At 44.6% G+C, this 16,119-nt stretch overlaps 1 protein-coding gene across 6 annotated transcripts in view; it reads left to right on the top strand.

The window, feature by feature from the left end:
- The window catches only part of LOC126251881 (plectin), a 492,445-nt gene that overhangs the window by 401,861 nt on the left and 74,465 nt on the right, over positions 1–16,119 (top strand). For 5 of the 6 annotated variants that reach the window (XM_049952605.1, XM_049952614.1, XM_049952588.1 and 2 more), the window contains 2 exons: positions 1,921–2,685; positions 15,603–16,021. In XM_049952605.1, coding sequence (XP_049808562.1) covers positions 1,921–2,685; positions 15,603–16,021 — 1,184 coding nt within the window. The remainder of the gene's footprint in view (positions 1–1,920; positions 2,686–15,602; positions 16,022–16,119) is intronic. The other variant, XM_049952597.1, reaches the window with a different exon arrangement.

The raw sequence follows: 16,119 nt of genomic DNA, 5'->3' as shown, positions 1-16,119 counted from the left end.
TCGCTAAACCATATACACATTAACAATTCTCATCATGTCCCGGGGTCAACCATTCAGTTTGAACGTCCTAACGCAAACCCTTCAGAAGTTCTGACGATTTTGTTTCATACATTTCAATAACTGTCACCCTGTATGTCAGCGAGGGAGGTTGCTCGATGGGTTATAATCATGCGGAACGGATACCCCGTGATCGGATTTGGGCGTTGTTACGGACGAACCTTGGGTTTGCTTGCACCCTGCTATAATCACAGACAACGTCTTTGGAGACAGCCCGGTAATATCCAGTGCCTCGAACTCAGTGTGTGCCACATGTGCGACAAGGCGGTGGTGGAGTGATGTTCTGCGGTGACTGGACCTACGGTCACTATACACTTTTCTTTGTTGTCGTAGTTGTCGGGAGCGATCTCACTGCCCTACGGTACAGAGAAGAGAATCTGCAGCAAATAGTTGGAATACATCGCCAACATTTTGGTGAAAAATTCATCGTGATGGATTATAGCTCGCATGGTCATTGTACTGTTCTCGTGAACACGTTCCTTCAGCAAACTATTTCACCAGAACAGAGTCACCTGCCTATTCCCCGGACATGAACCTAATAAAATGTGTGGGATCGATTGAAATGAGCTGCTTTTGGACGACATCAAAGACCACGTACTTTGCACGACTTAGACAGAATCGCCATTGACTAGCGAGACAGTTTGGACCAGAGTTGGCTTGGTGATCTCGTCGATGGTGTGACACAACAAATTTAAGCCCACATCCGAGCAAGGGGACTTTCCACTACATACTGACATTTCTAAGGACTGCTGCTGTGAATGCCCTCCTCCTCCCTACCCCCTTGTAGGAAACAGACGATTTTGGCATTGCACAAATATTTTTTTTTTCATTTGGTGATTTAGATATATTGCAAATGAATATAAACGCATGCTACAGAACCAATTTTTTTATTTCCTGTGCCATGAACTTCGAAAATGGTGATACAAAACTTTTGTTGATGTGTGTATATAAATGTAGATTACCTGTGGCCACAGTACACCTGTCACGGTTATTCAGGGCAGTCTCACTGCTCTACGCTGCAACGACAAGGACCTGCTGCCAATAGTGGGAAAGTATCGCCAACATTTTGGTGACAAATTCATCATGATGGATGACTGCTCGCGTGATCATTGTGCTGTTCTCGTGAACCCCAGCATGCTAGATCACCAGAACGAAATGGCCTGCCTATTCCCCGAACATGAACCCATGAACCCAATCGAATGTGTGGGATCGATTGAAATGGAGTGTTTTTGGGCGTCAACAACGGGCACGTACTCTGCACAGCCGGCCTCTGGTGGCCGAGCGGTTCTAGGCGCTTCAGTCTGGAGCCGCGCGACCGCTACGGTCGCAGGTTCGAATCCTGCCTTGGGCATGGATGTGTGTGATGTCGTTAGGTTGGATAGGTTTAAGTAGTTCTAAGATCTAGGAGATTGATGACCTGAGATGTTAAGTCCCATAGTGCTCAGAGCCATTTGAACCATACTCTGCCCAACTTACAAAGAATCGCCGTTGAAGAGCGAGACAATTTGGACCAGAGTTGGCTTGGTGACTTCAGCTTGGTGACTCCCCCCCCCCCCCCCCCACGCCACCTTTTAGGAAACACATGATTTTGGCATTACTCAGATTTTTTTTTATTTGGTGTTTTGGATATATTGCAGATGAATGTAAACGCATGCCAGAGAGCCGATTTTCATTTTTAATACCACGAATTTTGAAATAAAGGGTTATTCAAAACTTTTGTTTATGTGTGTATAAATGCAGATGTGGGTGTTGAAAGCGTTCAGTGCGGTGTCGCAAGTCGTTGGCCTCAAATTGCATACTGTACTGTATTTTGCTTCATTCCCACATATGCGAGACATTTAATTGCCTCGTGTGTTGTTCTAGCAGCAGGAATCGCAGCAGCATGAGGAGGAGGAGCAGGAGAAAGAGCTGCAGCAGCAGCGACACGAAGACGACGCCGATATCGACGCCGTCCCGGCAGCCGAGGACGACGAAGCGAAGAGGGCCGAGGAGCCGACGGCCCGGGCGCCGCCGACGCTGACGCTGACGGGTCCGCAGGAGTCGGTGGAGACGCAGCAGTCGGCGGACGAGCGCCAGTGGGCCATGGAGGTGGAGGACGAGGAGCAGCCGCTGCCGCAGCCGGAGCCGCCGCAGCCACCCAAGAGGAAGCGGCGCAGCAGGAGGGACCTCTCCGACATCCCGCCAGGCGGCGCGCGCTACGCCAACCAGGACTTCGACGCCGGAGACGCCTCTCCCGCCCGGTACGGCAGCGAGGACTTCGCCGCGCAGCCTAGGTACGCCAATGAGAACTTCGCAGCCGGATCCGCTGACAGGCTACACAGGGACGTCTCCGCAACGGAAGGCGACCGGTACGCCAACGGGAGCTTTGCGGAGACGCACGACCGCTACCGGCTCAATGAAGTGCCGACTATACGCCGCTACACCACCGAGGATGTCAGCGACTTTAAGGTAGAAGAGGAGATCCGGTACGCGGAGGATGCAGAGGAGAAGGTCGAGGGTCGTTACGTCAACGGCGACGCCCTCCACGACGACTACAGGAGGCACTCTGTGGACGCTAGGCTGCCCGTCGTGAACGGCCACTACACCAAAGAAGACTGGTTGGAAAGCGTGCAGTCCAGCAAGCACGAGGTAATGCTCTTCAGTTTTGGAAACACCTTTTCTATCGTACGTGGTGTCCATAAGGTCCCAGATCATTTCAAAAAATCTAACTATTAGAAGTATTAGAAATAGTGTACTGTGGTTTGTTGTAGAAATGTTCATCATCTCTCAAAACTATTTTTTTCTGTTCTGCCAGAATTTGAATGTGTGCTCTACTCGTCGCTAGTAGGACGTCAAAGCGATACTCGAATTCTGCCAGTGTACAGTCAGCACTGCAGCATCAACAGTTCTGATGTTTCATTCATCTCTGCAAGAACGGAAGTAGTTTCTTGAAGGGTGTTGTGTCCCCGCGATCCTTGACTAAACACCACAGAAATCGTATGACATCGGTGGAGGGTGCGGACCATGCGATGGGACCATCATGACCCATCCACCTCTCAGGAAATGTCTCATTCAGTGCTTCCCACATGACGAATTGACTTCTGGGGGCTGCGTTGAAATGCAACTTGTTTTCTGTCAACAGGTGCTTGACACAGAGTGGGACATCTTGTTCGAAGAAGGTCTGTGACGCTGCCTGTCTCTTCAATGTCTTTGAACCACTTCGTATGCTTGTTTTTGCCGGTGGTGCCCTCTCATAATGACGTCATAATCCCGCAGTACCGCAGATCTGGATTCTGCGTACCTGATGACAAATTGCGCCTTCTCCTGTCCGAAAGAACAGACACCTTATCCATATAAGTATATAGTCTGGCAATACTGGCCATGACCTTCTTCTTCTGTGCGGATGCACACAATTCCCCGAACTCTTACGGGACTTGGAAGAATTTCTTCCACGAGTAATGAGTGTGTTGGGGTGGGACACTACGAATGTAGTGTGTGGACATACAAGGTGAGAATGTGGGTTTTGCGGGAGGCCCTGCGCGAGATACTCCCTGCAGTCGCACTGTCCTCTGTGCCCTCGGAGGCTCAGATGGATAGAGCGTCTGCCATGTAAGCAGGAGATCCCGGTTTCGAGTCCCGGGCGGGGCACACATTTTCACCTGTCCCCGTTGATATATATCAACGCCCGTCAACAGCTGAAGGTATTAATATAATTCCAATTTCGTTCTAGGCAGCTGCAGGTCATCAGTGGTGTCTGTTCTTTCGGACATGTCCGAAAGAACAGACACCTTATCCATGTAAGTATAATTAAAAATACGTTTGCTCTCGATTCTGATGAGAACAATCCTACCACGGAACTGTTCACAATAACACACTCTCTGCCCTATCTTCCTATTCATGCCGAATCTTGTTCCCGTTATACCATTTTCTGCTGCTGTTGACAGTACCGTATCCTCGTCTGGCCAGAAATCCTTGTCTTCTTTCCATTTCATTTCCTAGATTGAGACTTTGCATTTCTCTTCTCAGATTTTCTAGCTTCTCTACCACGTTCAAGCTACTGACATTCCACATCCCGACTTCTAGAACTTTATCCTTGCGCCGGTTATTCAATGTTTTTCTCATGATAACCTCTTCCTTGGCAGTCCCCTCCCGGAGATCCGAATGGAATACGATTTCGGAATCTTTAGCCAATGGAGAGATCATCATGACACTTTTTGAATTACAGGCCACATGTCCTTTGAATACATGTTATGTGCCATTAATGCAGTGGTTTCCATTGCCTTCTGCAATCTCATGCCGTTGATCATTGCTGATTCTTCCGCTTTTTGGGCAATTTCCCACCCAAAGCGCAAGAGAGTGCCCTGAACCTCTGTCCGCTCCTTCGTCCTCTCTGACAAGGCCGTTGGCAGAATGAGGGTAACCTCTTATACCGGAAGTCTTCGGCCACCAATGCTGATTATTATTCAAAATATGAGCGGTGACGGGTGTAACCTCACCCTCACTTATCGACCTTAATGACAGTGAAAAATTAAACCGCGTGTACCTAATGGAAATTTCGGAAAAAGCAATCGTCACCGAAGTCAATTTGTCGGTAAAGAGGGAGGAAAGGGTTACATCTAAATGAAAGGAAAAATGCAAATGAAACTGGTGGAAATTAATTTTGAAAAGGGGTAGAGTTAATAAAGAAAGTAAATGTGCGGCCGTTACGTTAACAATTAACTAGCGGTAATTAGATATTTGAGATTTGGGGGAAATTACGGTCTCTAGTCCTAAGGACAATTACTATAGTAACTGAAAAAAGAAAGGTTATTACACATATAATTAGCACTAGAAGCGTGGCAACTGAAGGTTGACACGTGTAGTGTGAAAACTGAAAGTTTGTCAGAAGTAATAAATTTCGCTACACTCTGACTTAATTTAGCAAAAGAATTAATAAAACCAGAAAATCGAAAGTTAATTTAGTGACTGAAGTTAATAGTGAGCTTTCTTTCTGAAGCACATCGAAATTCAGTAACATACGGTTAGTCTTGGACTACCTCAACAATCATTTCAAAAGCTACTTGAATCTACGCAATTTAGAAATAAGAGATTTAACTTTGAACTTGAATTAAATGATTCTGAACAATTAACAATAGTAAAATTTAGTACGTACCAAGCTGAATTGCAGTCACAGGTAACTAAAATACGGTAACAAAACTCGCACTCTTAATTTGTGCCTGTGCAATCTAAATATTGTAGCCAGCTATGAATACCTTAACTGAACTTTGAAATTAGAGCAGTGAAATCGAATGATGCTGGCGTTTGAATTTCAACGACTCATTTCGGAAAAGGAAGGGACCCTGCTTGGCAATGCAATTGGAACAATGAGCAACAAAGGTTCATGCTAAGTTGCTGTAATTTTGTGATGCAACAATTTTAAAAGTTTGAAAAGCTGAGGTCTGCCATACAGTTCTAAAACTTTACGTGCTTCCAGTCTTCCTTGTTGGCTGATTGAAGGTTTGAAGCCGTCGATCGAGGAGGTGGCGACAGTCACTCATTGTCGGCCGTCGCTGTTGCAGAAGCTGGATGTTGGCGCGCCTTCTTCTCGACACGGTCACCAGACGAAACGGGCTCTTGATGTGCGCCAGCTAATGCTTCCCGTCCGCGACACCATGTCAGAAACTATCATCGCAAGTCGAGCGCAATTACATGCTGCCAAACCCCGAAAGCGCGGCAACTCGCGGGAGCTTCACACAACACACCTGCTCCACTGCACCACCCCAGCCAGACTCCCTCTGCTCTGCCCGCGCTCCACGCGGCAGAGTTCACACTACCAAAGATCCTAAACACTTTGATTCTCCACACGACCTATCGATGTAATGGTTCGATAGCATAGTTTCCCTAGGCCAGACCCAGCGTAAAAATACAAATAATCTTTACACAACAAACCAATTATACATCGACAGAAATGCATATATATACAAATAGTAAAACAATTACAATATACAAAGACACAGAAACGTCATATATTCAGGTAACAAAATAAGAAAAAAAATTATAGTACAATAGATGGAAACAGGAGGATATGCATTTCCAGCGTTACACGGGGTTAGAACCTGAGATCGGGAAAGTTTTGATTACTAAACAAAGACGCTATCTTTTTTCTTTAAGATCCTTTGTCTGTTTGTTTAAGGATTAGACTATTATAAAACGGAATTTCTTGAAGGAATGTGGAACCTAGAAATGCCCACAACTCCACAATTTGTAGCGAATTAAGGTTTAAAATATCACCTGCAGAGGTCAAAATAAAAAAAAAAATTACAACTGACTCCAGTTAGAGTAGAACGCTCGTTCTTTACGTTCGAAATTCGTCAGCCTACCCACTCAGCCATTTTCTTTATTTTTATTTTTTTCTATTATTACTCCTTTTTATAGGTCGTGGATCTATCTTCTCATGTAGCTAAGTTTAATCTCTAAAAATAAAAATAAAAATAAAATATCAAATCCACCCCTATTTGGCACCGCCACTTTAACTCTGCCATTAAAGAAAGGAAATGAACTATCCATCTTCAGACCCCTAGACCACGAGTGACATTAATAAACTGAAAGTAGGGTAAATTAAATTTCATGGATGTTTGTTGCAAGATTCTAGTGCGAGTCGTTTACGAGATATCGTATTTTGAAAAGTTTCCGCATAGACCCTTATTTGTGCCATTCAACCTGCGTAGATGTTATGTTTCCTTACACAGCGCTTGTGTTTCCTTCAGTGCATTGCTACTTGCTAATCAAATGGTTCAAATGGCTCTGAGCACTATGGGACTTAACATCTGAGGTCATCAGTCCCCTAGAAGTTAGAACTACTTAAACCTAACTAACCTAGGAACATCACACACATCCATGCCCGAGGCAGGATTCGAACCTGCGACCGTAGCGGTCTCGCGGTGCCAGACTGTAGCGCCTAGAACCGCTCGGCCACACTTGCTAGTCAGTTAGTGTGTGACAGTCCAAGCAGCAGGTCGTGAGTGAACAATGGGATTTGCCAATGCAGAAAAAGCCGACATGCTCGTAGTGTATGGAGAGTGTACACTGAAGCGCCAAAGAAACTGGTATAGGCATGCGTATTCAAATACAGATATGTAAACAGGCAGAATACGACGCTGCGGTCGGCAACGGCTATACAAGACAACAAGTGTCTGTCGCAGTCGTTAGATCGGTTGCTGCTGCTATAATGGCAGGTTATCAACATTTAAGTGAGTTTGAATGTTGTTTTGCAGTCGGAGCATGAACGATGGGACATAGCATCTCTGAGGTAGCGATGAAGTGGGGATTTTCCAGTACGACCATTTCAGGAGTGTGCCGTGAATATCAGGAATCTGGTAAAACATCAAATCTCCGACATCGCTGCTGCCGGAAAAAGATCCTACAACAACGGGACCGGCGACGACTGAAGAGAACCGTTCAACGTGACAGAACCCTTCCGCAAATTGCTACAGATTTCAATGCTGTGCCATCGACAAATGTCAATGTGCGAGCCATTCAACGAAACATCATAGACATTGGTTTTCGGAACCGAAGACCCACTCGTCTACCCTTAATGATTGCACGACACAAGGCTTTACGCCTCGCCTGGGCCTGCCAACACCGACATTGGACTGTTGCCTGGTCGAACGAGTCTCGTTTCAAATTGTATCGAGCGGATCAGAGTGTACGGGTATGGAGATAACCTCATGAATCTATGGACCCTGCATGTCAGCAGGGGACTGGACAAGCTGGTGGAGGCTCTTTAATAGTGTGGTATGAGTGCAGTTGGAATGATATGGGATCCCCGATGCGTCTAGATACGACTCTTACAGGTGATACGTAAGTAATCATCCTGTCTGACCACCTGCATCCATTCATGTCATGTCCACTATGCATTCCGACGAACGTGGGCAATTCCAGCAGGACAATGCGACACCCCACACATGGTAAATTGCTACAGAGTGGCTCCAGGAACACTCTTCTGAGTTTAAACACTTCCACTGGCCACCAAACTCTAGGATGCCTTGCAACGTGTTGATCGGACGAGATCTCCACCCCGTCGTACACTTACCGATTTATGGACAGGCCTGCAGGATTCATGCTGTCATTTCCCTCCAGCACTACTTCAGACATTAGTCGAGTCCAATGCCACGTCGTGTTGCTCTCTTCTGCGTGCTCGCGGGGACCCTACACTATATTATGCAGGTGTACCAGTTTCTTTAGCTCTTCGGTGTAGAAAAGATGCAGTTCGTTCTCGTATTGCGTATAAAGCAAGATGTTCCAGTAGACGTCAAGGAAGCCTGATATTGAAAGGATTTAGTCCGTGTTCGGCCAGTTAGTAGTTTCAGTCTATTACGAGATATCGTTTGGGTTGTTAGTAGGTGGGATTTCCAAGTTAGGTTTTCGATCGAACGTTAGCCCAAGATGTTTTAGTGGTTTTTTTTTCCTAGGTGGATTGGATGTCCGTGGACTGTGACGTGAAGATATCGGGAACGGCTGTTTTGTCTATAATTACTGTTTTGCAGAATTAATGGAGAGGTACGAATGGTTACACCGGAAGGTGAAATAACTTAACTGGAGATTGAGGGATCGTTGGGAAAAATGGAGACCAATATAAGATGTAGTCAACCTCTGCGGTTATTATTGTCTTGCATTCCATAGAGGGTTGGGGAAGTAATCTTTGTGTCTGTTATTGCTGCACCACCGATCAGTGAAGAAACATGTGCGGGTAAAACTTATACGTCAAAACCACAAGTTTCCTTTAGTGATTACCACTTTCATGTAAGTGAGGAGCTATCTTCAGATCTAAAATGCAGAAAATAGCATATAAAAAGAGAACGACAAAAAATACACTCATTGTTTGAATTTCCATTATGCAATACGCGTTGTTGTTGTTGTTGTTGTGGTCATCAGTCCTGAGACTGGTTTGATGCAGCTCTCCATGCTACTCTATCCTGTGCAAGCTTCTTCATCTCCCACTACCTACTGCAACCTACATCCTTCTGAATCTGCTTGGTGTATTCATCTCTTGGTCTCCCTCTACGATTTTTACCCTCCACGCTGCCCTCCAATACTAAATTGGTGATCCCTTGATTCCTCAGAACATGTCCTACCAACCGATCCCTTCTTCTAGTCAAGTTGTGTCACAAACTTCTCTTCTCTCCAATTCTGTTCAATACCTCCCCATTAGTTATGTGATCTACCCATCTAATCTTCAGCATTCTTCTGTAGCATCACATTTCGGAAGCTTCTATTCTCTTCTTGTCCAAACTAGTTATCGTCCATGTTTCACTTCCACACATGGCTACACTCCATACAAATACTTTCAGAAATGACTTCCCAACACTTAAATCTATACTCGATATTAACAAATTTCTTTTCTTCAGAAACGCTTTCCTTGCCATTGCCAGTCTACATTTTATATCCTCTCTACTTCGACCATCATCAGTTATTTTGCTCCCCAAATAGCAAAACTCCTTTACTACTTTAAGTGTCTCATTTCCTAATCTAATACCCTCAGCATCACCCGACTTAATTCGACCACATTCCATTATCCTCCTTTTGCTTTTGTTGATGTTCATCTTACATCCTCCTTTCAAGACACTATCCATTCCGTTCAACTGCTCTTCCAAGTCCTTTGCTGTCTCTGACAGAATTACAATGTCATCGGCGAACCTCAAAGTTTTTATTTCTTCTCCATGAATTTTAATACCTACTCCGAATTTTTCTTTTGTTTCCTTCACTGTTTGCTCAATATACAGATTGAATAACATCGCGGAGAGGCTACAACCCTGTCTCACTCCCTTCCCAACCACTGCTTCCCTTTCATGCCCCTCAACTCTTATAACTGCCATTTGGTTTCTGTACAAATTGTAAATAGCCTTTCACTCCCTTTATTTTACCCCTGCCACCTTCAGAATTTGAAAGAGAGTATTCCAGTCAACATTGTCAAAAGCTTTCTCTAAGTCTACAAATGCTAGAAACGTAGGTTCGCCTTTCCTTAATCTAGCTTCTAAGATAAGTCGTAGGGTCGGTATTGCCTCACGCGTTTCAATATTTCTACGGAATCCAAACTGATCTTCCCCGAGGTCGGCTTCTACTAGTTTTTCCATTCGTCTGTAAAGAATTCGCGTTAGTACTTTGCAGCCGTGACTTATTAAACTGATTGTTCGGTAATTTTCACATCTGTCAACACCTGCTTTCTTTGGGATCGGAATTATTATATTCCTCTTGAAGTCTGAGGGTATTTCGCCTGTCTCATACATCTTGCTCACCAGATGGTAGAGTTTTTCAGGACTGGCTCTCCCAAGGCCGTCAGTAGTTCTAATGGAATGTTGTCTACTCCCGGGTCGACTCAGGTCTTTCAGTGCTCTGTCAAACTCTTCACGCAGTATCATATCTCCCATTTCATCTTCGTCTACATCCTCTTCCATTTCCATAATATTGTCCTCAAGTACATCGCTCTCGTATAGACCCTCTATATACTCCTTCCATCTTTCTGCTTTCCCTTCTTTGCTTAGAACTGGGTTTCCATCAGAGCTCTTGATATTCATACAAGTGGTTCTCCTTTCTCCAAAGGTCTCTTTATTTTTCCTGTAGGCAATATCTATCTTACCCCTAGTGAGATAAGCCTCTACATCCTTACATTTATCCTCTAGCCATCCCTGCTTAGCCATTTTGCACTTCCTGTCGATCTCATTTTTGAGACGTTGGTATTCCTTTTTGCCTGCTTCATTTACTGCATTTTTATATTTTCTCCTTTCATCAATTAAATTCAATATTTCTTCTGTTACCCAAGGATTTCTACCAGCCCTCGTCTTTTTACCTACTTGATCCTCTGCTGCCTTCACTACTTCATCCCTCAAAGCTACCCATTCTTCTTCTACTGTATTTCTTTCCCCCATTCCTGCCATTTTTCCCTTACGCTCTCCCTGGTTTAGTCAGTTTATCCAGGTCCCATCTCCTTAAATTCCCACCTTTCTGCAGTTTCTTCTGTTTTAATCTACAGTTCATAACCAATAGATTGTGGTCAGAGTCCACATCTGCCCCTGGAAATGTCTTACAATTGTAAACCTGGTTCCTAAATCTCTGTCTTACATTACATAATCTATCTGAAATCTGTCAGTATCTCCAGGCTCCTTCCATGTATACAACCTTCTTTTATGATTCTTGAACCAAGTGTTAGCTATGATTAAGTTGTGCTCTGTGCAAAATTCTACCAGGCAGCTTCCTCTTTCATTTCTTAGCCCCAATCCATATTCACCTTCTACGTTTCCTTCTCTCCCTTTTCCTACTGACGAATTCCAGTCACCCATGACTATTAAATTTTCGTCTCCCTTCACTATCTGAATAATTTCTTTTATTTCACCATACATTTCTTCAATTTCTTCGTCATCTGCAGAACTAGTTGGCATATAAACTTGTACTACTGTAGTAGGCGTGGGCTTCGTGTCTATCTTGGCCACAATAATGCGTTCACTATGCTGTTTGTAGTAGATTACCCGCATTCCTATTTTCCTATTCATTATTAAACCTACTCCTGCTTTCCCCTATTTGATTTTGTATTTATAACCCTGTACTCGCCTGACCAAAAGTCTTGTTCCTCCTGCCACCGAACTTCACTAATTCCCACTATATCTAACTTTAACCTAGCCATTTCCCTTTTTAAATTTTCTAACCTACCTGCCCGATTAAGGGATCTGACATTCCACGCTCCGATCCGTAGAACGCCAGTTTTCTTTCTCCTGATAACGACGTCCTCTTGAGTAGTCCCCGCCCGGAGATCCAAATGGGGGACTATTTTACCTCCGGAATATTTTACCCAAGAGGACGCCATCATCATTAACCATACAGTAAATCTGCATGCCCTCGGGAAAAATTACGGCTGTAGTTTCCCCTTGCTTTCAACCGTTCGCAGTACCAGCACAGCAAGGCCATTTTGGTTAGTGTTACAATGCAGGATCAGTCAATCATCCAGACTGTTGCCCCTGCAACTACTGAAAAGGCTGCTGCCCCTCTTCAGGAACCACGCGTTTGTCTGGCCTCTCAACAGATACCCCTCCGTTGTGGTTGCACCTACGGTACGGCTATCTGTATCGCTGAGGCACGCAAGCCTCCTCACCAACGGCAAGGTCCATGGTTCATGGGGGCGATGCAATACACACCACTGTAAAATGTTGTTCAGTGTATGACAGTCATTACACATCGTCGCAATGTTAGGTCTAAATCGCCCTAGTTAAATAATAATATGGTGAGTGGTATAAAACACCTCACTTGAATGAAAAATCAGAGATGATTATGTAAACTGACAACGTTAATCACTAGCCAAATATTGGTTTTGTGTCCATATCGCCACACATGTGTACAAACAATCGACAGAAATGATTGTTGCACCGCCCATGGGTGGATGTAAGCAAGATATCACTTCTAATATTCATAAGAGAAACAAGGAAGTGTCTGTGTGACAGCTGTCGGCCAACTGATTGAGTTGTAGCATCATGGATACAAGAAAATATTGGCTGCCAGATAGCGCTACCATCCAAATAATTTAACACAGACGTGACTCTAGTAAGACAAAGGATGTTAATATAACGAAATTTTTTTGTAGACTTACATTATATAAATGCGAGAAATTATAATCATATCAATACATTTGCAATAAATAAACACTAAGTATTATCTGTTATTTAAATGATAAGAATTAAAAGTACATTCAGTACTTACTGTTTTTTTATTATTTTTAACATTTTGCCATTATGCCTATATGATTTTTTTACGTAACAAGGGTCATGACTGTCATGCAGTGAACAATTTAGATTGGTATGTAGTGTATAATGGAAATTCAAATACTGGATGTATTTTTTATCGTTCGCCTGTTATATGCAATTTTCGGTATTTTAGATCTGAAGATGGCTCGCCAATGAGCTGAAAGGGGTCATCAGTAAAGAAAACTTGCGGTCTTGACAAAGGATTTTTAGCGAGCAACAGATCGCGTGTCTCCCCATTGACAATGTCATGGAATAACATGATCAGTGCCGGACGCGATGGCCGAGCGGTTCTAGGCGTCTCAGTCCGGAACCGCGCGACTGCTACGGTCGCAGGTTCGAATCCTGCATCCAGCATGGATGTGTGTGATGTATTTAGGTTAGTTCAGTTTAAGTAGTTCTAAGTTCTAGGGGACTGATGACCTCAGATGTTAAGTCCCATAGTGCTCAGAGCCATTTGAACCATTTTGAACATGATCTACATCTACATCTACATGGATACTCTGCAAATGACATTTAAGTGCCTGGCAGTGGGTTCATCTAACCACCTTCACAATTCCCTATTATTCCAGTCTCGTATAGCGCGCGGAAAGAATAAACACCTATATCTTTCCGTACGAGCTCTGATTTCCCTTATTTTGTCGTGGTGATCGTTCCGCCCTATGTATGTCGGTGTCAACAAAATATTTTCGCATTCGGAGAAGGAAGTTGGTGGTTGAAATTTCGTGAGAAGGTTCCGTCGCAACGAAAAACGCCTTTCTTATAATGATTTCCAGCCCAAAACCTGTATCATTTCTGTGACACTCTCTCCCATATTTCGCGATAATAGAAAACGTGTTGCCTTTCTTTGAACTTTTTTGATGAGCTCCGTTAGTCGTATCTGGTAAGAATCCCACACCGCGCAGTAGGTCTGTTACATTTCCTAAGTGTCCTGCCAATAAAACGCAGTCTTTGGTTAGCCTTCCCCACAACATTTTCTATGTGTTCCTTCCAATTTAAGTTGTTCGTAATTGTAATACCTAGGTATTTAACTGAATTTATGGCTTTTAGATTAGGCTGATTTATCGTGTAACCGAAGTTTAACGAGTTCCTTTTAGCACTCATATGGACCACCTCTCACTTTTCGTTATGTAGGGTCAACTGCCACTTTTCGCATAATTCAGATTTTTTTTTCTAAATCGTTTTACGGTTTGTTTTGATCTTCTGATGACTTTATTAGTCGATAAACGACAGCGTCATCTGCAAACAACCGAAGACGGCTGCTCAGATTGTCTCCCAAATCGTTTATACAGATAAGAAACAGCAAAGGGCCTATAACATTACCTTGGGGAACGCCTGAAATCACTTCTCTTTTGCTCGATGACTTTCCATCAATTACTACGAACTGTGACCTCTCTGACAGGAAATCGCAAATCCAGTCACATAACTGAGACGATATTCCATAAGCACGCAATTTTACTACTAGCCGCTTGGGTGGTACAGTGACAAAAATTTCCGGAAATCCAGGATTACTTAATCGATCTGAAATCCATTGTCAATAGCACTCGGCACCTCATGTGAATAAAGAGATAGTTGTGTTTCACAGAAACGATGTTTTCTAAACCCATGTTGACTGTGTGTCAATAGACCGTTTCCTTCGAGGTAATTCATAATGTTTGAACACAATATATGTTCTAAAATCCTGATGCATATCGACGTTAACGATGTTGTTGTTGTTGTGGTCTTCAGTCCTGAGATTGGTTTGATGCAGCTCTCCATGCCACTCTATCCTGTGCAAGCTTCTTCATCTCCCAGTACGTACTGCAGCCTACATCCTTCTGGATCTGTTTAGTGTATTCATCTCTTGGTCTCCCTCTACGATTTTTACCCTCCACGCTGCCCTCCAATACTAAATTGGTGATCCCTTGATGCCTCAGAACATGTCCTACCAACCAATCCCTTCTTCTAGTCAAGTTGTACCACAAAATCCTCTTTTCCCCAGTCCTATTCAGTACCTCCTCATTAGTTATGTGGTCTACCCATCTAATCTTTAGCATCCTTCTGTAGCACCACATTTCGAAAGCTTCTATTCTCTTCTTGTCCAAACTATTTATCGCCCATGTTTTACTTCCATACATGGCTACACTCCATACAAATACTTTCAGAAACGACTTCCTCACACTTAAATCTATACTCGATGTTAACAAATTTCTCTTCTTCAGAAACGCTTTCCTTGCCATTGCCAGTGTACATTTTATATCCTCTCTACTTCGACCATCATCAGTTATTTTGCTCCTCAAATAGGAAAACTCCTTTACTACTTTAAGTGTCTCATTTCCTAATCTAATTCCGTCAGCATCACCAGACTTAATTCGACTACATTCCATTATCCTCGTTTTGCTTTTGTTGATGTTCATCTTATATGCTCCTTTCAAGACACTGTCCATTCCGTTCAACTGCTGTAATTTAGTGGATTACTGCTACTACCTTTCTTGAATATTGGTGTGACCTGTACAACTTTTCAGTCTTTGGGTACAGATCTTTCGTCGAGCGAACGGTTGTAAATGATTGTTAAGAATGGAGCTAATGCATCAGCATACTCCGAAAGGAACCTAATTGGTATACAGTCTGGACCGGAAGACTTGCTTTTATTAAGTGATTTGAGTTGCTTCACTACCCCGAGGATATTTACTTCTACGTTACTCATGTTGGCAGCTGTTCTCGATTCGAATTCTGGAATATTTACTTCGTCTTCTCTTGTGAATTGATCAGTGGTGAATTGCCTGAGTGGGCTGCTGAGGACAGGGAGTGCGGGTGCTGCAGGCGGCGCTGGCGCTGGAGCCGGACTACATCATTCCCGGGGAGGGAGAGGGCGAGCCGGGTCCGCGGCAGCCGCCGGTGGCGCCGCGGAGGCTGCGGCGGCGGGCGGCCGGGTCTTCCCGCGGCACGTCGCTCGCCGACGAGGACGCCACGTCTCGCGGCGCGGAGTCGCTGCCGTCTGAGGCGGAGCACGAGCCGGAGGCGGAGGTGGAAGCCGACCAGGAGGCGGAGGCGGAGGCGGAGGCGGAGGCGGAGGCGGAGCCGGGCTACGCGGCCGTGGTGGCGCGGCCGCGGGCGCCCAGCCGCCGCACCAAGCCCAAGTCGCCCCGCAGGCGCTCGCTGCCGGTCACGCCGCGCTTCTTCTCGCTGCCCAGGAGGGCCCTCCGGCCGGCGCCGCCGGTGCGCCCCGTCAGGAATTACAGGTCGGTAGCTGTACCGCTGCTGCCATTGGCCAGCAGCTTTGTCTCTTGGCGCTTCTATCCACACTATCACGTTCTCTCTCTCTCTCTCTCTCTCTCTC

The sequence above is a fragment of the Schistocerca nitens genome, chromosome 1 (genome assembly GCF_023898315.1).
Source record: "Schistocerca nitens isolate TAMUIC-IGC-003100 chromosome 1, iqSchNite1.1, whole genome shotgun sequence".
Classification (NCBI taxonomy): Eukaryota; Metazoa; Arthropoda; class Insecta; order Orthoptera; family Acrididae; genus Schistocerca; species Schistocerca nitens.
Note: the sequence above shows the minus strand (reverse complement) of the source record. Positions and strands in the feature narration are given on the sequence as shown.